The sequence below is a fragment of the Penicillium nucicola genome (assembly GCF_028828085.1).
Source record: "Penicillium nucicola strain IBT 29836 chromosome Unknown utg000002l, whole genome shotgun sequence".
NCBI lineage: Eukaryota > Fungi > Ascomycota > Eurotiomycetes > Eurotiales > Aspergillaceae > Penicillium > Penicillium nucicola.
Window position 1 is genome coordinate 823,584 of NW_026643126.1, and position 22,148 is coordinate 845,731.

The following is a 22,148-nucleotide window of genomic DNA, read 5'->3' on the forward strand; positions in this document are numbered from 1 at the left end:
CTTCAGAAAAAGAAGAGGTTATATAAGCCAAATAAGTCCCACTGTAGTTCAAGATTTCAGGACAAATAAAAAATGCCCGGAGCGTGTATTGCGTTCAACAGTCAAACAGAAGACCCAGAGCTACTGTTGCTGTGGATAGTGAATACTTCATCTCAATTAAGTCCGTGCCAGGGCTTTCCGAGGTTTCCATGCAGTCAGACTTGCCGCTTCCACTGTTCCAGCTGCTGCACTGAATCACGTAATCAGTTTATTTTTTATTGAGGCACTGTGCATATTGCATTACTGCACTAGCTTATTATGACCGTAAGTTATAGCATGGTTACCCAACGTAACATTAATGGTTATAAAATACACAATACGAGCAATAATACTAGTGGTAAACAAGAGATCAAAACAAGAGATTAAAATACGTTTTCATACGCGTATCAATTACATGTAATAAGTTTCAACTAGTCGGCACAAATACCCATACATAACAGCCATTGTGACTGTCTGCTGCTTACTTTGACCACCTAGTGGGAGTGCAATGGGGACAATTCATTTCGGACGCGGCGAATTTCAATCACACTAATGCAAGGTAAATGGAACTAAGGGAAAATTAGAATTAGCCAGATTGACAGGCAAGCGACCACGAGGTCAGAGACCGAAGGAGAGAGGCTTATGGAACTAGTTCCACATTTTCTATATACATCCCTCGCTTGAGACAGACTACAATCTCCAAGGGCGAAGCCAGTGAGAAAAAGTGCTGTTGTATCTAGACATCCTGAGCTGAACCGACATTCACAACATCGGTTACCATGATCAACACAGTCGACTTTTCAGCCATGGAATGCAAGTTTCCTGCACTGCATTCAGAGGATCTTGGAGATGGATCCCCAATTGTGAATGCAAATATTTCCATCGATCTGCCATCGAAAGATTTCCAAAAGTGGCTGCACGAATTCAGTCGCAACCATAATGTCACTCTGCCCGACATTTTTCTTGCCTTATGGGGCCTAATTCTGAAAACTTTCACTGGAAATGGAGCTGTTTGCATGGCTTCCATAGTCGACCAGAATGATTCTGACCTGGTATTTGGAGATGTAGACGGGGATTTCACAATGATCCAATTGGTTCGCTTGTTCGCAGATGGAAAGCAGCCCATTAAAGATTGCACGTCGGAGCTTCCCTGCAACTCGGCCGTCTACTTCGCATGTACCAGCGAAGTAAACTTCAACATTGCTCAAAAAGTTAGTACGGCTACAATTCTGTTGATCAAGGCTAGAAACTAACGTTGCGTGCTAGTTTCAAGTATCTTTGCAAGTCGTGGATGGGCGTGATGGGATAGAACTGTCTCTCGTTCACGAAATATCTCATATTGCACCATCATTTGCAAGGCATGTTGCCTACGCAGTCAGCCAGCTGCTTTGCGAGCTTGAGCTTGATGCGAGCAGACAAATATCGCAGATCAATCTCATCCACCCGGAGACTGGAAAGCAACTCCAGACCTGGGGCAGCAACCTTCCTAAAGCAGCAGAAGACTGTGTGGGTCATCTATTTGAAGAGACAATTCAACAAAGACCGTTGAATGAGGCAGTGCGGACAGCCGAGGTCGTCTTGACTTATGAAGACTTGGATCGCCTCACTGAACGTCTTGCTATCTACCTGCAGACTCTGGCAGTAGAACCGGAAAGCGTCGTAATCTTATGTTTCCCAAAGTCTGCCTGGGCCATTGTGGCCATGATGGCTGTCATACGTGCTGGTGGCGCTATATTGTTTCTGGATCCTTCACATCCCACTGCTCGGCACCAAGAAATTGCGGACCAAGTGAACACAAAATGGATTTTGACCACGCCAGAGTACGCTGCGCAAATGGAGTGGTTCGAGGGTGAGATTATTGGTATCAACCGTGACTTTGTGGACAGTCTCGGGCCAATTGTCCAAGGACAGACTTTAGTCTCAACAGCCAGTCCCTCAAACACATTGTACATCATTTTCACATCTGGATCAACCGGAAAGTCAAAGGGTTGCGTCATTGAACATCAACAGTTCCTGACTGGCTCTCGTGCGCAGCAGAAAGCTTCAGGCATGGATTCCAATGACCGGGTGTTGCAACTCGCATCATTCACATTTGACGTGAGCATCCTTGAGATTATTACCTCACTGATTGCTGGTGCCTGCGTGTGTATTCCAAACGACCAACAGCGATCCCAGGGGCCTGCTTTCTGCATTCAGCAGTTTCACATTACCTGGGCTTTCCTCACCCCGTCACTGGTAAAATCGATGCATCCGAGTCAAGTTCCAACCCTCAAGTTTTTGGTACTCGGCGGCGAGGCCGTTTTGGAAGAGAACATCAAGACTTGGGCGCCACATGTGCGTCTAGCAAACGGGTACGGTCCTTCCGAGGCCTCCATTGCAGCTACAGCCAATGTCCCACTATCACTGGATACCCATCCAATGAATATTGGATACCCGTTGGGAGGTTCGTGTTGGATTGTGAGCTCTCATGATCATGATACCCTCGTTCCAATTGGCGCTCCTGGCGAGTTGGTGATCCAGGGTGCTATCGTTGCGAGGGGCTACTTCCATGAGCCCGAAAAGACAAAAGCAGCCTTCCTGGACTCGACCAAATGGATGACAGCTAGTCCCACACCATTTTCACGAATGTACAAGACTGGCGATCTGGCTCGCTTCAATCCAGATGGCACTATCCATTTCATAGGACGAAAGGATAGCCAGGTCAAGTTGCGTGGACTTCGAATCGAGCTAGGAGATATCGAACATCGTATCGCTGGTCATTCATTGGTCGGCCAAGTGTCTGTCATACTCGCGAAGGATGGCCCCTGCAAGGCCACATTGACAGCTGTGGTTTCATTGAAGGACTTCGTATCTCAGACATTGGGACTTGAATTGCTCGCCGAGGAACACTATCGCGTTGCCAAAGAACAACTCGAAGCAGTGGCAGAAGCGGTTTCCAAGCAACTGCCAAATTATATGATTCCAACGGTGTGGGTGCCGGTCTGGTCAATTCCTTTGACCGTCTCTGGCAAGCAGAATGGCGTGGCAGTTGCCAAGTACATCCAGAACATGTCCATAGAAACATATAACTTCCTCATGGGAAAAGACCATAACCTTGAGAGAGTTGGCCCATCCAACGACCGAGAGCATGAGATGGAACAGCTTTGCTATTCCATTCTAGGCTTCAGCAAGTCCGAGGACCTGTGGTTGAATAGATCCTGGATTCAAAATGGGGGTGACTCGATCAAGGCCACACAGCTTCTGGACAAGTTGCGTCGACAGGGTGTTTCCGTTGTCTTCACAGACATCATGCAAAGTGCGACCTTGATTGAGCTCGCTGAGACAATTGAGACTCGAGGTTCAGTTACCCCCCTCGCTAGTCATGCGGTTCGGAAATATTCGCCTGCGTCAGACCAGGCAAGACTATCACGAGTCGGCCTCGATATCAACTTGGTGGAGGATGTGTACGGACTTTCTGCTGTACAACGAGGAACTCTTCTAAGCCAACAGCTGAACCCCGAAAGCTATCAGCTTCGGATCACATGCGAGGTGCTGTCCTCTCCAGGATTAGAGATTGATGGGCAGCGGTTGTTGGATGCCTGGAAGCATGTCACTGCCCGGCACCCTGCGCTGCGGACCATTATGATTGAGAGTGAGACAGAGGATGGACTTTTCGACCAGCTTGTTCTCAAGGAAAGCAATCCTCGGATTGAAAAATGGAAAACGAGCAGTGAAGATGCATTTTGGCAAGCGCAACAGGAGTTCACTCGGAAAGACAATGCCCTCGAGCCACCAGTAATCTTCGTGGTGTCCACCACGAATACGGGCAAATGGTTCATTACTATTGACATTAGCCATGCACTAGTCGATGGATTATCCATCTTGATTCTGCTACGTGATCTCTGTCAAGCATATGATGGCAGTCTTCCAAGGAACCGTTCGGTTGCATTCTCTCCCTACATCGACTACGTTCAGCAACTTACTGTGGATTCTTCCTTGAAATATTGGACTCAGAACCTGGAGGATGCGACACCCTGTCACTTACCCATTCTGAACGACGATCTAGCGCTTGAGGGTCAGCAGGGCGAAGTCAAAATGGATATTGAGGAAGTTGATGCTCTATATACCCTATGTGCTGCTGAGAACTTCACACCAGCCACCATTTTTCAAGCAGCATGGGCCTTGGTCCTTCAGGCCTATACGGGGCAAGATGATGTGCTCTTTGGATACTTGACCGCAGGTCGTGAGATGCCTGTGGCTGAAATCAGTGACGCAGTTGGTGTATTCATCAACATGATGATCTATAGGATGCAGCTGTCTCCTGAAGCCACTATAGCCTCTATCACACAAGCAACCCAACAGAGCTTCTTGAACGGTCTTCCTCATCAACACTGTTCTGTCGCAGAGATTCAACATGCGATTGGTACTTCGAAGCCGTTGTTCAACACCATAATGTCACTCCAAAGTGCCCTGGGCGAGGATATATTTAGCGAAAGCGCCGAAGGCGGCATTGGCTTCAGGGTTGTTGCGGAATTGGATCCAACAGAGGTAAATTTCACTGTTCATTTCTCATCTTTGCTCGGGGCTTTACATATGTCCTTTTTCGCAGCACTTCTCCCAATATTGGACCCACTAACCTCTTTTAGTATGATGTCTCTGTAAACATTTTCGTCTCCCCGGCACGGGTTTCAGTTAATCTTCGCCATTATCGGGCATCCCTCAGTGACGGAATGGCAGAGAACGTGCTTGCCACCTTCCGTCAGGCTATCAATACTGTGATTCACAGCCATTCATCCAAACTAGCCAATGTGACAATGACAAGTGATCGTGATCAATCACAAATTGCACGTTGGAACAATAAGCAGTGGGATGACATTGAGGCATGTGTTCATGACTTGATTTCTGAACAAGCTATCAGTCAGCCACAGGCAATCGCTATTGATGCTTGGGATGGCACTTTGAGCTATCAGGAGCTGGATACAATGACCAACCACCTGGCAGAACTGCTGATTCAGATGGGCGTGAAACCAGAGTCCTACATACCAATTGGCTTTTCTAAATCACGTTGGACAGTCGTTGCCCAGCTGGCCACGCTAAAGGCCGGCGGTGCATGTGTCGCGTTTGACCCTGAGCATCCTCGGAGCCGCCGTGAGCAGATGGTACATCAGTGTGAGGCCCAAACTGCTATTGTTGCCGAGGGGTACGAATTGCTGTTCGAAGGACTTGTGCCAGATGTGATCGTTCTCGGACCAAACACTATTGGTGCCTTGCTTCAGCGCCGAAAAGTAACACTGGGCCTCTCCTCTTCATCCACAGTCAAGCCCTCCAATCCCGCATTCGTCGTCTTCACGTCCGGCTCGACGGGAAGACCAAAGGGAATTTGCTTAGAACATCACGCAATCTGCAGCAGTGCCAGAGCTCACGGCCCTGCAATGAACTACGCGGGATCTCGAGTCTTTCAGTTTGCGTCGTATACATTCGATGTCAGTATTGGTGAGACCTTCACCTGCTTAATGAGCGGTGGAACGCTTTGTATTCCAAGCGAGGAAGAGCGAATGAATGATCTCGCTGGTGCCATTAACCGAATGAACGCGAAAGTAGTTTATCTAACACCTTCGGTGGTTAGCCTGCTACATCCGTCTGATGTTCCTGGTATTTCGACCTTGGCATTGGGGGGTGAGGCCGTGAGAGAAGATAACATCGCAACTTGGGCCGATCACACCAACCTTGTCAACATATATGGCCCTGCAGAATGCTCGGTATGGAGCACTGGGCTTCAAAATGTTCAATCCTCATTTTCACCGCGCAACATTGGATATGGACTCGGTGCCAGGATGTGGATCACGCACGCGGAGAACCCAGACAAGCTTTGCTCAGTTGGCGCTGTGGGCGAGCTGCTGATAGAAGGTCCAATCGTTGCCAGAGGCTATTTGAAAGACGAGGAAAAAACACAGGGGGCATTCATTGATGCCCCAGCATGGCTCTCGCAATACCAGTCTGATTCAGCTCGACAATTCAAAATTTACCGTACTGGAGATCTCGTGCGCTACAATTCGGATGGATCCTGTCATTTTATTGGACGTCGGGATCACCAAGTGAAGCTGCATGGCCAACGTGTAGAGATGGGTGAGATTGACCGAACAATCCTGATGCATGAGCAGGTTCAGAATGCACTGGCGATAGTCCCTATAAAGGGCCGCTTTGCTGGGAAGCTCGTTGCGGTGCTAAGCCTGAATGACAAGATCCATGATATGTCCAAGACAAGTATTGAGTTGCGGGATGATATTGATGCTGATATATCCCCCATCCGAGAATGGCTTACAACAAGATTGCCTTCCTACATGATACCTTCAACTTGGCTTATCGTTCACTCCATTCCTGTAACAAGAAATGGCAAATCAGATCGCCCGTCGGTTGTCAATTGGGTTCAACAGTTGGAACAGACCGCGGATAACTTCGAGTCAACCGTTTCTGTCAATGACACCGACAATCTACCGATGGATTCGATGGAGACAGGAATTAGAGAGATTGTTAGCTCAGTCCTCAATATTCCAGTATCCCAAGTACTCATGAACTCTTCCTTTCTGTCATTAGGAGGAGACAGTATCACTGCAATGCAAACCTCATCGCGGTCTCGATCCCGTGGCATTCAATGCGCAGTGAAGAGCATTTTGAAGAGCAAATCACTTCGTCAGATTGCAAAAGAAGCAAAAGTCATCACGAACTCCGCTTCTTTGGCCAAAACCGAGGGGTCAGCTTTCCGTCTGCTACCGAATATGCATCCATCTGATCTTGATCAGCATGTAAAGAAACTGGGATATGCGGGCCTGTCTAGCATCGAAGACGCGTACCCTATCTCGCCGATGCAGGCCGGTATCCTAATCAGCCAAGCTCAAGCCCCAGAGACGTACAAATTTTCGGCTGTTTGTGCCATTCGCACAGTAGACACGTCACAGTCACTCAACTTGAACAAGCTGCTCCAGGCTTGGAGTCGTGTTGTGGCAAGTCATCCTGTTTTGCGTACTTTCTTCATTGAAGGACTCTCTGGGGATGCTTTGTACAGTCAGGTTGTACTCAAAAAGCATGAACCTCGAGTTGAGAGAGCAATGACCCTCGAAAGTCTGCTTCAATATGATCAGGAACATCCTGTCGACTACAATGAACCTGTTCCTCCACATCGAATGACTGTGTTTGAGGACAAGGATGTACTGTACTTCAATCTGGAGCTCAGTCATACTTTAATTGACGGCGCATCGATGCCCTTGCTTCTTGGTGATATCAGAGCGGCATATGACAATCCGATCCCCCTTGGGCCTCTATACAGTGACTACATCGCTTTTTGGCAGCGCCAGCCTCGCGAGGAAACCACATCATTTTGGGCAAAATACTTGTATAACATGCAGCCAGTCATGTTCCCCTCACTGTTGCACGAATTAGCATGCAAGAAAGAGCTACGCGTGGTCAATATACCAGTCTCAGATATGATCTCTGCTCTCCAACTCTTCTGCAAGGACAACGAATTGACCATTGCGAACGTCTTCCAGACTGCATGGGCTCTCGTCTTACGATTATACACCAGAAGCTCGGACGTCTCCTTTGGCTACCTTTCTTCGGGACGCGATGCCGAAGACCTTGATTTGGATCATGCCGTTGGCCCATTTATCAATATGCTGCCCTGTCGCATTGAAGTTAACGACTCTTCCAAGTTGATTGACATTATGCGACAGATAAACAACGACTTCCTCGACTCTCTGCCATATCAACATACCTCTTTGGCAGAGATTCAGCATCATTTGCGCCTCTCCGGGGAGCGCTTGTTCAATACTACACTTTCTTTGCAACGGTCAATGATCGAATCAGATGAGAGAAGCAGTAGCATTTCGGTCCAGTACATGGGGGGTGCTGATCCCACCGAATATGACATTAGCGTCAGCATTACAGTCGGCGACAGCGACATTGATGTTGACATCAACTATTGGACTACCTTTATGTCTGACGAGAAGGCCAACATGTTGGGCTCAACCTTCAAGACGATTCTCACCAACTTGCTGGCATCGCCGACCAAAGACCTCCGCGACTTCGACTTGCTCGATGATCAGCAATATCAGTACCTGATGGCTCTTAACAACAATGGAACTGTTCCAGAGACCATCTCAGGATGCATTCATGACGAAGTACGTCGGCAGGCTTTGGCAAATCCATCTGCACCCGCGGTTGAAGCCTGGGACGCGTCATTCACGTACTCGGAGCTGGATTCGTTATCCAACAGATTGGCCGTCAGACTCGCCAACATTGGGGTTGGACCAGAGCAGATAGTTGCTCTTTGCTTTGATAAATCTGCATGGACCATAGTGGCAATGTTGGCAGTCCTCAAGGCTGGCGGTGCTTATACGTCAATGGGTCCCACTCATCCAAGATCGCACCTTCAACAAGTCATCTTGGCCACCAACTGCCGGGTCATTCTGGCAGGATCGCAGGAACATGGCAAGCTGGTAGGCGATCTGGTTGACAATGTCATTGTCGTTGAGTCCGCCCTTTTTTCTTCCTTACCTGCCGACAGTCTAGAACCCTTCGGAAAGGTCTCGCCGGACAACGCAGCAATGGTGAACTTTACCTCCGGCTCGACTGGAACTCCCAAGGGTATTGTTGTAAAGCACAGCGGAGTCCGCTCCTTGGTAGCTCACAATGCAGATATGGGAATCGACCAATCTTCCCGTGTCCTACAGTTCTCGGCTTACACATTCGACACCAGCAACGGGGAGATCTTCTTATCTCTATGTGTCGGAGGATGTGTTTGTATTCCTTCAGAGGAAGAGCGTGTCAATGATCTTGCGGGCGCAATGACTCGACTCCGGGTCACTTATGCCTTCCTCACCCCTTCTCTCGCCCTCTCTCTCTCTCCACAGGCGCTACCAACCTTGAGGACCTTGGCGCTTGTTGGTGAGGCAATTCCTACTGATCTTCCAGGTAGATGGGAAAACCACGTTCGGATAATCAACTCGTATGGGCCATCTGAGACTACTGTGGGTACTCAATCTTACGCAAATGATGATATGTTACTGATGAGTTTAGGTCATGGCCTCATTCGCTGACTTAGGAGGTTCTATGCCAGCAAACAGCATTGGACGTGCTCACGGTTGTCTTTTCTGGGTTGTTGATCCCGAAGACAGCCAAAGACTGGTTCCTATCGGCTGCCCTGGAGAGTTGTTGATTGAAGGCCCTCTAGTCACGCGCGGGTATCTAGATCCGAAGCTGACCGCCAAATCATTCATTTATCCCCCGAGGTGGAGGGGAGATGTGAAAGAGGGGACCCGATTGTACAGGACGGGAGACCTTGTCAGGCTTCTAGTGGATGGAAACATGTTGTTCCTCGGGCGCGCCGATGGACAGATCAAATTGAACGGACAACGTGTGCCCACATGGGACATTGAAGAGGAAATTGGCCGAAATCCTGCTGTCCTTCAGACAGCACTTGCTTTCCCCAGCCATGGTCTCTGCAAGAAGAAGCTCGTTGCTCTAGTAGCATTTGAGAATCTTTCAACTCAGACTATCTCTGAAGAAGGGGTTATTCCGTTCGGGAAGGACACCGACAAGGATCAGGCTATCAAGGAGATCACATCCATTCGTGATCACCTGGCGGAGATGTTCCCTAACTACATGATACCATCAGTCTGGCTCTTGTGTCATAAGCTTCCATTGACATTGTCACGAAAGCTTGACAGGCGTCAGGTCACGGGATGGGTTGAAGGCCTGCAGCAAGAAACCTACTTTGATGCCCTGGCCGAAAAGCAGGACGAGGCCGATCCCACCGAAGAGTGCAAATCCGATGCAACAGAGCGCTTCCAGATCATTGTTGGTCGCGTTTTGAATCTACCAATCAGCAAGGTCGCTCTCCAGTCATCATTCTTTAAGCTTGGTGGCGATTCCATCACTGCGATGCAGCTGGTAGTCACCTGTCGAAACGAAGGCCTGAAGCTTCTCTTCAAGGATGTGATGCGCAGCACCAGCATTGCAGCTTTGGCCGAGTTTGCGGAAGCGGTGATCGAGAGCAATATCTATCAGCGGCCTGATCGATTGGATACTCCCTTTGACTTGACTCCGATTCAGCAGTTCTACTTCCAAAATATATCCCAAGGTAAACTAGACGCGTCGTCCAATCAGTTCAACCAGAGTTTCTTGTTCCGCTTGGCATCGGAGGTACCAGTGAAACAGTTGAGAGACGCTGTGGACAAGGTTGTCCAGCGTCATTCTAGTCTACGTGCACGGTTCCGCCAGTCACACAACTCACAATGGAAGCAAATTGTCATCGGGCATAGTGCCTCTGCTTATCGGTTCAGAGAACGTGTGGTGGAGGGTGAAGAACATGCTCTCCAGCTAGCGCAAGATGCGCAAGAGGAGCTCGACATCCAGATGGGCCCTGTGTTTGCTGTAGAGCACTTCACGATTCCCAGACAGCAATCTCTTTTCTTCCTAGTGGCTCATCACCTTGTCATTGACCTGGTATCCTGGAGAATTATCTTCCAAGAACTGGAAGACTCAATTGCAGGAAAAACCCCCCAAACCCCGCCATTCTCATTCCAGCAGTGGCAGCAAGTACAAGCAGAATACGCCGCCAAGCATCTCCCGCCAAGCCAGGCCTTGCCCTATACCATCCCTAAAGCAGACTATGGCTATTGGGAAATGGAAGATACTCCCAACTTCGCTGGTGACACCGAGCAAATCAATGTCGTACTCTTGCCGCAAGAGAGCGAAGCCTTGCTCACCGGTTGTCATCGAGCAATGGGAACAGAACCACTTGATATACTCATTGCAGCTCTGTTTACATCTTATGCACAAACGTTCCAAAGAGCCCCGCCTGCGATTTTCAACGAAGGACACGGTCGTGAGCCTTGGACCAGCGATATCGATCTGTCCGACTCAGTCGGCTGGTTTACCACCGTTTTTCCCTTCTACTTATCAGATCTGGACTCAAAGACTTCCTCCGTAGATGCTGTTCGTGGTGTGAAAGACCAGAGACGCGCGCTTCCCTCAAACGGGTGGTCTTACTTCACATCGAGGTACTTGAACGAAGAGGGTATGAAAGCCTTCGCTGATCATATGCCCGTTGAGATCGTGTTCAACTATCTTGGCTTGTATCAAGGGTTAGAGCGCTCGGATGGCATGTTCCACCTAGTTCCGTTCAACAAGGGAGACGTTGGACGGGCTGTTCGACGCTATGCTCTGTTCGAGATAAATGTCTATGTGATCAACGGATCCACCCACATCTCTTTCACGTTCAATCGTCATATGAAGCATGTTGACCTTATTCACAAGTGGGTCGAGAACTACGCAACTTCTCTCAAGAATATTTCCAAGGGATTGGTTAGCACGAAACAGACTCTCACGAGAAGCGACTATCCCCTCCTTGAAATCTCTTATCCCGAATTGGACAAGTTGCAGAATTCGATACTGCCTGACCTCCAGTTGACTCTTGATGACATCGAAGATCTCTACCCCTGTTCACCACTTCAAGAGGGTATCTTACTTAGTCAACTTCGTCTTGAGGATGCTTATCTCTATCACGCCATCATGCGGATTGACTCCTGTGGAGGTGTCTCTCTAGACGCTAAGCGCCTGTCTACAGCATGGCAGCAAGTCGTTGACCGCCACACCATTCTACGGACAGTCTTTCTCAAAGGTATCTCCCAGCGACCGTTTGATCAGATGGTCCTTGGTCGCCATCATGCAGCTGTCCAGATTCTCCAAGCCGCGTCGGCTGGTAAGGCTATTGAACTCCTTCAATACTTCGATAACCTGGAACCATCGACAACTGAGCCGCCCCATCGACTACTCGTGGTTCATTGTGATGACGGATCGCTCTACTTCAGGCTTGACATAAGTCATGCTCTGATGGATGGGACTGCAATGACGGTACTTATCAATGATCTCGTGTCTGCATACGGCAATCAACTCTCAGTCCTACCAGCCATTCCATACAGTGACTACATTGCCTATATCCAATCGCAGCCGGCTGCTGAGGGGCTGGACTTTTGGTCGAAGCACCTTGTTGATGTGAAGCCCTGTCATTTCCCTACGCTGGTGGTCTCAAGTGCGGCCGAAGCGGAGTTGAAGAGTATAGGTGTGCTTGTCCCCGACAGTGGACAGGTTCGCACATTCTGTCAAGAGAATAACATAACTCTCGCCAATGTCATTCGCTTGGCATGGTCCTTGGTTCTCCAGGCATACTCCGGTGAAGATCATGTTTGTTTTGGATATCTAACGGCTGGACGAGAGGTTCCAATTGAGGGGTTGGAGAGCGCCGTTGGTCCTTTCATCAACATGCTGGTGTGTGCGACCAACTTGACGCAAGTTGGCAAGAAGTCTGTAGTTGCTGAGTTGCAGGACCTGCATCATGAGTATCTCAAGATGCTTCCGTATCAACATGTTGGGCTGGCAGAAATTCATCATGCGTTAGGCGTGACAGGCAAGCCATTATTCAACTCTGTTGTAAGCTTCCAGCGTCGTGATGTCGAGAGATTGGTGGTGGGTGATTTGCAGATGACGTACCTAGATGGACTCGATCCGACGGAGGTAAGTTTACTCACACTGAGAACTTTCTGATCACTAATACGGTATATGTTTCATAGTACGACATCACTGTAAATGTTGCAGACACCGACTCTCACGGTTTCAGCATTGATATAGGCTATTTGACTTCACAGTTGTCCCCAGAATATGCGGCTCACGTTGCAGGAAGTCTCACAGCAGCGTTGGATGGCATCATTTCGCATCCTTCCGCCACAGTGAATTCGATTGATCTTTTCGGCGATTTAGCCAAGGATCAAGTCCTCAAGTGGAATTCATCCATGCCTCCAGCTGTTTGTGAGCCCCTCCAGGCAGCATTTGATCAAAATGCAACATGCTTCCCAGATGCACCAGCCATTGCTTCCTGGGATGGACAAATGAGCTACTCGCAGCTCGAACAGAAAGCCTCTCAGCTCGCCAATGCTTTGGTTAAAATGGGTGTAACCACTGGTGACCTGATTCCGATTTGCTTTGGAAAATCATCTTGGGCCATCATTTCAATGCTTGCTATTTTGAAAGCTGGAGCAGGCTTTGTTCCTTTGGATCCTTCTAGTCCTGCCAACAGACTGGAGTTGATCATTCAGCAGACATCATCGTCATTGGTGTTGGCTTCTCAGGAGAAGCTGACTTTGTTCACTGAGCTAGTACCCAAGGTCCTGGTGGTTTCGGAATCTACCAATGCCTGGAATGATAGGATGACACATGCGCTTAGTACCCCGATATCTCCCCACAGTGTTGCCTATGTTCTGTTCACCTCTGGTTCAACAGGAACCCCGAAGGGCGTGGTAATGGAACATACAGCAGCGAGCACTAGTGTCACTCACCATGGACAAGACATCGGATGTAGCTCTGCGACGCGGATGTATCAATTCGCAGCATTCACGTTTGATGCATGCATTCTTGAGATTTTCACAACCCTCACCTACGGTGGATGCATCTGTCTTCCATCCGATACTGAGCGAATGAGTGATATTGCCGGCTCAATGACTCGATTGGCGGCCAATACTTCCTTCTTGACTCCCTCAGTCGTGCGTCTCCTCAAGCCACAGCAAGTCCCTACTCTCAAAACTCTCATACTGGGAGGCGAGGCATTGCATGAAGATAATATCCGAACTTGGGCAGGAAGTCTACGTCTCATGAATGGGTATGGACCCACTGAAACCTGTGTCTTTGCGATCATGAAGACATTTGAAAGCGAAAATGATCGATGCAATATTCTTGGTCGTGCTGTGAGCTCCCTTGCCTGGATCACACGCCCAAACGCACATGACCAGCTAGCTCCTATTGGTGCTATCGGCGAACTTTTGATTCAGGGAAGCACATTGGCACGAGGTTATCTTCACGACGATGTGAAGACTGATGAAGTTTTCATTCACAATCCAGGGTTCAATCCTACAGACGAGGGTGCCATCCAGCGATTCTACAAAACTGGAGATCTGGTTCGTTACAACTTCGACGGAACGATCACATACTTGGGTCGCAGAGACACACAAATCAAGCTGCGCGGTCAAAGACTTGAGCTCTCGGAGATTGAGCATCAAGTAAACCGCCATTTGAGCTCTGATCAACAAATTGCAGTTGAGGTTGTACTCCCCCATGGAAAGCAAGAGCAGGCCCTTCTCGCGGTCTTTGTCTTTAATCCTGTCAGACTAGCCAGTAGTGACCTTCTTGGGGAAGTGACAAAAGAGTCCACAGCCTGGGCCTTGGATCTCAAGTCCCACCTGGCTAAAGTTCTCCCGACATATATGCAACCATCGCTGTATATTCCCACAAACTGGATGCCCACAACTTCCGCACAAAAGCTTGACCGGAAATTGCTACGAGACTCAGTGGCAATACTGAGCGAGACGCAGCTCAAAGTTTACTCGCTTCGGGAAGATAGTCGCCGTGTACCACACGGCATCCTGGAAAAGAGGGTACAAGAGCTCTGGCATCGCATCCTCAGGATTTCCATGGATGAAATCCGAGCCGATGACAATTTCTTCCAAATCGGAGGTGACTCACTTTCAGCGATGAAGATGGCTGCTACCACGCCGGAGGACTTCCCCGTCACTGTCGTTGATATTTTCCAGCATCCAGTGCTGTGTGACTTGGCCGCCGCGATGACTAACAAAACCTCAATCACCGGTCAGACTGATCTGCCTCAGGTGCCGTTTGAATTGCTTAACAAAGTCTCAGATGTTTCTGTGTTATTGGATGGCATTAGCCATCAATATTCAATCCCTCCGGATTCAATCGAAGATGTGCTCCCTGCTAGTCCTCTTCAAGAGGGCATGATCGCCATTTCAATGATAAATCCCAAGTCCTACATGCTACGAAAGATTCTCAGTCTGGGACCGACCGTGGATGTCACTCGGTTCAGATCAGCTTGGCAGTTGGTTGTCCAAACCAATCCCATCCTGCGCACGCGCTTTGTACCAACTCCTGACGCCGGATTTGTTCAAGTTGTGGTCAAAGACAGTATCAACTGGAGAACTGCAGTGGATCTGACGCAGTATCTGGAGCACGACTCGAATGAAGGACTGGTTTACGGCGCTTCGCCGTTGCGTTTCGGGCTTACTGAAGACCGTCATTTCATCTTTACTGCGCATCACGCTACTTATGATGGTTGGTCGCTACCGTTAATCTTAAACCATGTCCGCTTTGCTTATGAGCATGGCCGTTGTGTTGATTCGACTCCATTCCATGCATTTATCAAACATCTGCAATCTACCGACGCCCAATCTTCTCAATCCTTCTGGGAAGATCAGCTCTCCGGACCCCGGCCATCCACATTCCCCGAACTCCCCTCGCCGTCATATCGGCCATCTGTCCGCGGTAGAGTGCAGCATCAAGTTCCCCTTCCCAACCTTAAAGACTCAACAATTCTCCGAACTACAATTTTGAGAGCTGCTTGGGGTCTGCTTCTCTCTCGCTATGCAGACAGTGAGGATGTGGTATTTGGAATGACTCTTTCTGGTCGCAACAGTGCGGTGGCTGGTATCGATGCCATAGTTGGTCCAACCATCACAACCGTGCCTGTGCGAATGAGAATGTCTTCGAGGTTTACAGTAGGTGAATTCTTGGCGACAGTACAGCAACAGTCGACAGATATGATTCTACATGAGCATTTCGGTTTGCAGAATATTGCCGGCATCAATTCGGATTGTTCCCGGGCAATCGAATTCCAGAACTTGTTCGTCATCCAGCCGGTGTCAGAGGCCAATGCAGCTGGAGACCTTCTACCTGGTGTGGAAGAGGTCGAAATGCCACTCGAAGACTTCGATAGCTATCCACTGGTTGTTGAATGCTTCATGGCGGACGATAAAATTGTCATTGAAGCACGCCACGATGAAACTGTCCTCTCAGCCTGGCGGGTGCAGACTATGATGCACCATTTCGAGCATATTCTAAAGCAAATTGCATCGGCAAAACACCTAGGATCTGAAATCAATTCTGTCGAACTATTCGGTGATAAAGATCTGCAGCAAATTATCCAATGGAACCGAGAGTATCCGGAAACCGTTGAGTCAACTGTACCGACTATCTTCGCTGATCAAGTATCACAACGGCCGGACGCGTTAGCTGTCGATGCTTGGGACGGTCAGCTCACCTACGATCAACTTGACCAGCTCTCGACCACTCTTGCTCGCCACCTTGTCTCGCTAGGGGTGGTTCCTGAGACCCGGGTCCCTATGTGCTTTGACAAGTCCAGATGGGCTGTTGTAGCACAAATGTCCGTCATGAAGGCCGGTGGTGCTTGTGTCAATCTTGACCCTGCCCACCCCCAAGCTCGCCTCGAGACTATTGTCAAAGATACGCAAGCAACAGTACTTCTTACTAATCCACGGCATGCCAACATCCTTGCCAGTTCAGTTCATTTACGGACAGTCATGGTGACAGAGGACTTCATATCCAGTCTCGCAGGAATAACATTTGATCTGCCGACTCTCACTCCCCAGAATGCGGCCTACGTGCTCTTTACTTCGGGAACTTCGGGCAAGTCGAAGGGCATCGTTATTCAGCATGGATCTCTTTGTTCAAGCTCAAAGGCACATGGAACACGGTGGGGGATTGGTCCCGGGACAAGATTGCTACAGTTCGCCGCTTATACATTCGATGTGAGCTGTGCCGATATATTCACCACGTTACAGCGTGGTGGGTGTATCTGTGTACCATCGGAAGAGCAGCGTATGAACGATCTATCTGGAGCAATCAACAGGTTCCAGTGTAACTGGGCTTTTATGACTCCCACTGTTGCAGCTCTACTACCAGCAGATGGTTTACCCTCCCTGAAGAAGCTTGTACTCGGAGGTGAGGCGTCTACGCGCGACACCATTGCCAAATGGCACAATATGCTCGATCTCATTGTCTGCTACGGCCCGGCCGAAACAACCGTGTACTGTAGCGGTGCTCCTCCAGCTACTGCCACCAGTGATCCTGCGAACCTAGGCCCGGCTATTGGAGCCCTGTACTGGATCGCCGACCCTCAAGATTTCAACCGTCTTACACCTCTGGGATGTGTTGGAGAGCTTCTTCTGGAAGGTCCAACAATTGCGCGTGAATACCTTCATGATGCTGAAAAAACAGCACAAGCCTTTATCACGAACCCTGTCTGGACAACGCGTCCGGGTTCCCGATTTTACCGTACCGGTGATCTGGTTCGCTACAACCAGGATGGCACGATTCGATTTGTGGGACGCAAGGACACTCAAGTAAAGGTCCGTGGTCAGCGTGTAGAGCTTGGCGAGATCGAGCATGCCATTCGACTTGCAATGCCTACCCTTTCCCATGTGAGTGTAGATGCCGTCCAAGATCCCACCCACCTTCGCCAGGTCGTTGTTGCATTCCTACACTATAGCAACCGCAGTGGTCCAGTCGAGATCAGGGAGATGTCTTCCGATGTGCATGATGAGTTGGCTGCCCTGCAACAAACCCTCAGTCAGCAGCTTCCGTCTTACATGATCCCATCCATGTTCATTCCCCTATCTCGAGTACCTTTGACTATGAATGGCAAGTCTGACCGTCGTCAACTACGTGAACTGGTTACTTCTCTCTCGAGGGAAGATGCTCTGGCATTTTCCTTGTCCAGTAGTATCAAGCTGGAGCCAACCACGCCAATGCAAATACAGCTTCGCGCTTTATGGGCCAAGGTCTTGCATGTTGAAGAAGATACTTTGGGCAAGAATCACCATTTCCTACGCTCCGGAGGTGATTCGATCAGCGCAATGAAGCTCACTAGTCATGCCCGATCGGCTGGTTTGACTTTGACAGTCCAGGATATCTTCAAGGCTCCTGTATTGGAGGAAATGGCCGCTGCTATAATCCGTAACTCAGAGCAAGACCTTGCCCAGCCGGTCTCTCTGCCCTATTCTCCCTTCTCACTTGTCGACGACATTGCCAATTTGCTTCCATTGGTAGCCTCGGTTGCACAAACACCGTCTGCAAATATCGAAGACATTCTTCCTGCATCAGACTTCCAATCCTCCGCCATTGCCCATTCCATGCTCAAGACTCACGGTATGGTCAATTATCTCTTCCTTGATGCCGAAGGTGAGGTTCCGTGGACTCTGGCCCATGCTCAGACAGCATGGACTTGTTTCCTCCAAACCCATGGAATTCTCCGGACTGTATTTGCTGCGTATGGAGACCGCTTCTATCAAGTAGTACTCAAAGACACTCCGCAGCAGGTCGCATGGTATCGGACGGATGAAGAGATTGACTCATTCTGTCTCAAATTATGCAACGAGGACGTCGAATCTGACCTTCCCTTGGGTAGTGTACTCACCCAGTTGTCGGTCATAACCAATGAGAACAACCATCGACTCGTTCTACGAATCTCACACGCTCAATATGACGGTGTCTGTCTCCCGCGGATCTGGCAGAGTTTCCAAGATGCATTCTCCGGTCGTACACCTGCCCCAGAGGTTCCATTCTCCCACTTCATCGCCGGTATCTATCCTGCTAGCCAGGGTGCTCAAGCACACTGGCGGAGCGTCCTATCAGGGTCTAGTATGACTGAGATTGTCGCACACCCGGCACCACAACACCGTAACGTGTATGATTTGCACATGACACGAAAAATCAGCATCGCCCCGCAAACTGGCTCTGGAATTACTTTTGCCACCATTCTAAAGGCTGCCTGGGCTCTTGTCCTCTCCTCATGCTCTGACAGTTACGATGTGGTCTTTGGACATGTTGTTTCCGGTCGCAATCTACCCCAGGCTAACATAGACGAGGTCATTGGTCCCTGTCTAAACTTGCTTCCGACTCGAGTGATTATTGAACCGACTACGATTCTAAGCCATCTTCTTGAAACCGTTCAAGCCCAGCATATTTCTCACATGGCCTATGAATCGCTGGGCACCCGCACAATCGTTCAAAAGTGTAGCCCTTGGCGACCGTCTACTCGCATGAGCAGTATTGTTCAACATCAGAATATTGAACAAGATGCGACCGTGACCCTCAACAAACAGAACTACCTTATTGGTGATTTCTGTCCTGCGGCCGACGAAGCAGACATTGCTATCAAAACTACACCCTTGGATAACAACGAGATTGATGTTCTTTTCATCAGCTCGTCGCGCTCTGTTGGGGAGCCCATTGCAAGTACTCTTTTGGATCGACTCTGTACTACGATTCAGGCTATTTCTGACTCTACACACGCCCAAATGCCTTTGTCGCAGTTCATTCACTCTACATCTATTCTCCCCTTGCAGAGTCCTTCAGATTCTGACCGCGTGAACGGTCACTTCGCAGTTGACTCCGCTGGTACAGCTGCGGACCTCAACTTGCTTTCTGTCATGTATGACAGCTGGCGAGAGGTTCTGAGCAGTCCTGAACTGTCATTGGACCTGGATACCGACTTCTTTGCTGTCGGTGGTGACCTGGTCTCCATTGCATTGTTGACCGCGGTGTGGCAACGTCGGGGCTACCAGATTACGGTGGAAAATCTCTGGAATCATCCATCTGTTCGTGGAATGCTGGAAGTGTTGACTCAAGCGCGTTGCTGATTTTTCTTTTCTGCTCATTTTGGATGGTTTCTAGGCGTTTCCTGGAGTTCATCGGCTGTTTTTACTATGTTTTTTGTGTCTAGTTATATTCTTTACTTTTGTTAGAATGGATGTATGTAATTTGTCGAATTCATCTTGCTATCTTTTACTCTCAACTCCATCGAATCGGTTCGCTTATGACCATACACTTTTTTGTTCTTTCATGCGCTGTTGGGTGATCTCTCTGATACTCTCTCAGGTGGTATTTTGACCCATTGGCTATTCTTAGCGTTAGCATTGGAACGTCAAAGTATATGAATTCTGCAAACCTTTGGGTCAAAATCCAAACTTCAAATGGCAAGCCGAGCGGCAATCCTTTATTTGGGTCAAAGCGACGCCAAGCTTTTCTCGGAATATATCATCTCCTTTTGACGCCTACACATCCACCGTTCGTGTCGAGTTCAGCATGCCTCTGATTTCCAGCTTTAAACACTGACCCGCGGCATGAAGCTTAGATCTACCTGAAACATGTCTACCTATTATAGTTGGTCTAATCCTGGTCGGTATAGCGCACAAACACACTAAAATTTGACTGCCTAAAAAATTCTCAATCTAGTACCCTATGCTCCCTAGTTTAGCAGCTGTTGACATGCCTTGTCTTAGGTTATATATAGCCTTGGCCTATCTGAAATTGAGAAAATATCACATCAGAAATCCAACCGCTCTGCAATTGTTTAAATTTGGCCATGGATCTCCCCCTGGATCCTCAATTGACTACCCCGGATCTTTTGGTAGCTCAAGAACTCCTCCGACAAAATGAGCACCCCCAAGAGAATAGCAGCGGCAAAGAAGCTATCAAAAGACTGAAGGCTCTGAACGATGTCACGGACCCAGACTTTGATCCTACGGTCTTTCAGTTCTGGGAGACACACCTCCTTCGCCAGAAGTTGCCTCGTCCCATCCGACAGTACTTGTTAGAGCCCTATATTCGCTGGGCTCAGCAAGTCGCACGTTTTCCAGCTGACGTAGTGATGATCACACATCTTCTGCTCTACCTGACGACTTCGATCCCCAGTGCACTTTACCTCTATTGCTACCACTTTAGCTGGATCCATGGTCTTCTCCACTGGATTGTGCATGTCTGGTATGCAGGCAGCTACACGCTCATGAAACATCAATATGTCCACATGAAAGGCGTTTTGGCGCCTCAATATGGTCTGATCGACACGCTCTTTCCGTATGTCGTTGATCCCTTTGTCGGCCACACGTGGAATTCTTACTACTACCACCATGTGAAGATGCACCATGTTGAAGGAAATGGACCTCGAGATCTCAATTCAACAATGTGGTATGATCGAGACTCGATAGCCGACTTTGCCCGTTATGTTGGCCGCTTTTTCTTTCTGATCTGGCTTGATCTTCCGATTTATTTCCTAGGGAAGGGGCAATACTTCACTGCCTTCAGGACCGCTTTCTGGGAAATCAGCAATTACACCGCCGTTGCTCTGTTGTACCAATACGGGCATGCGCAGGCCACGTTTTGTGTCTTTGTCCTGCCACTCTTGACGCTTCGCGCAGGACTAATGGCTGGAAACTGGGGCCAGCACGCATTTGTGGATCCTAGCGATCCTTCGTCCGATTTCCGATCCAGTGTGACCTTGATTGATGTAGCTGTAGGTCTACCTTGTCCGCGTCATTCAATTCAGAAGAAGTCGCATTACTGATCGCTTTCTAGAGCAATCGATTTTGCTTCAACGACGGATACCATACCTCTCATCATCTCCATCCTCGTCGCCATTGGAGGGAACACCCACTAGCGCTTCTGCGAGACCAAGAACGATATGCGGACGAGCGGGCGCTGGTATTTCGAAATGTGGATTACATGATGCTGACGGTGAAATTGCTGCAGAAGGACTACCTGCACCTGGCTCGATGCATGGTCCCGATTGGTCCCGAACAGAGAAAGATGAGTTTAGAGGAACGCGCAAATATGCTACGGAGTCGGACCCGACGCTTGCCCGATGCATACTTGAAGAAACACAGTTTGAAAAAGCGATGAGGCTTAGCCGAGTGGAGTAATAGGTTTCTTTGTCTCGGGGTATCCGGTGCATACTATCGACCGATGCAGAGAGTACGCCTCTCTCTAATTTAAGTTGTTTATTGATACAGATCGAGTATGTGTGACAAACATTCATACGTACACGGTAATGACAAGCATCTTCGTGGCTAAATTACTGGCGTACCGGCCGTATGTCGCTTTTGGAACGTGAGTTTTGAAGTAATCAGTCATATTTCATGTATTTCCAGGACACGCAAAGCATTGTCAGCATAGATTACAATACCAAGCATACCCCGTAAAATACCCGATACCGGGGTTTGACCAGGGGTGTATTAGGAGATCCATGCTTACTCGCATTAGTGGTAAGTAGCCCCAACCTTAGTGCTGACATCCCCCTATTAGGTTGATTGACGTTGCAATGGTGCCATCTTCTATATTACTGCTTATTTCTATGACAATAAAAATGATATATTATTATTAAAATCTGAATCATGCGCAGTAATTTATGCAGAATGCATTACAATTTTCCGTGACAAATGAAAACGTATAACCGACGG

At 48.8% G+C, this 22,148-nt stretch overlaps 2 protein-coding genes across 2 annotated transcripts; both read left to right on the forward strand.

Annotated features, from left to right (window-relative positions):
- Positions 1 to 824: 824 nt before the first annotated feature.
- Positions 825 to 19,553, forward strand: N7511_002071 (uncharacterized protein; the record flags this gene model as incomplete). Its single annotated transcript, XM_057124496.1, has 5 exons — positions 825 to 1,229; positions 1,285 to 4,545; positions 4,644 to 9,020; positions 9,070 to 12,567; positions 12,624 to 19,553. The coding sequence occupies 5 exons, from the start codon at positions 825 to 827 to the stop codon at positions 19,551 to 19,553; spliced, it is 18,471 nt and encodes a 6,156-aa protein (XP_056986655.1).
- A 725-nt stretch (positions 19,554 to 20,278) lies between these two features.
- N7511_002072 (fatty acid desaturase) lies at positions 20,279 to 21,591 on the forward strand (the record flags this gene model as incomplete). Its single annotated transcript, XM_057124497.1, has 2 exons — positions 20,279 to 21,205; positions 21,268 to 21,591. 2 exons carry the CDS (start codon positions 20,279 to 20,281, stop codon positions 21,589 to 21,591), a joined length of 1,251 nt encoding a protein of 416 aa, XP_056986656.1.
- Positions 21,592 to 22,148: the final 557 nt, after the last annotated feature.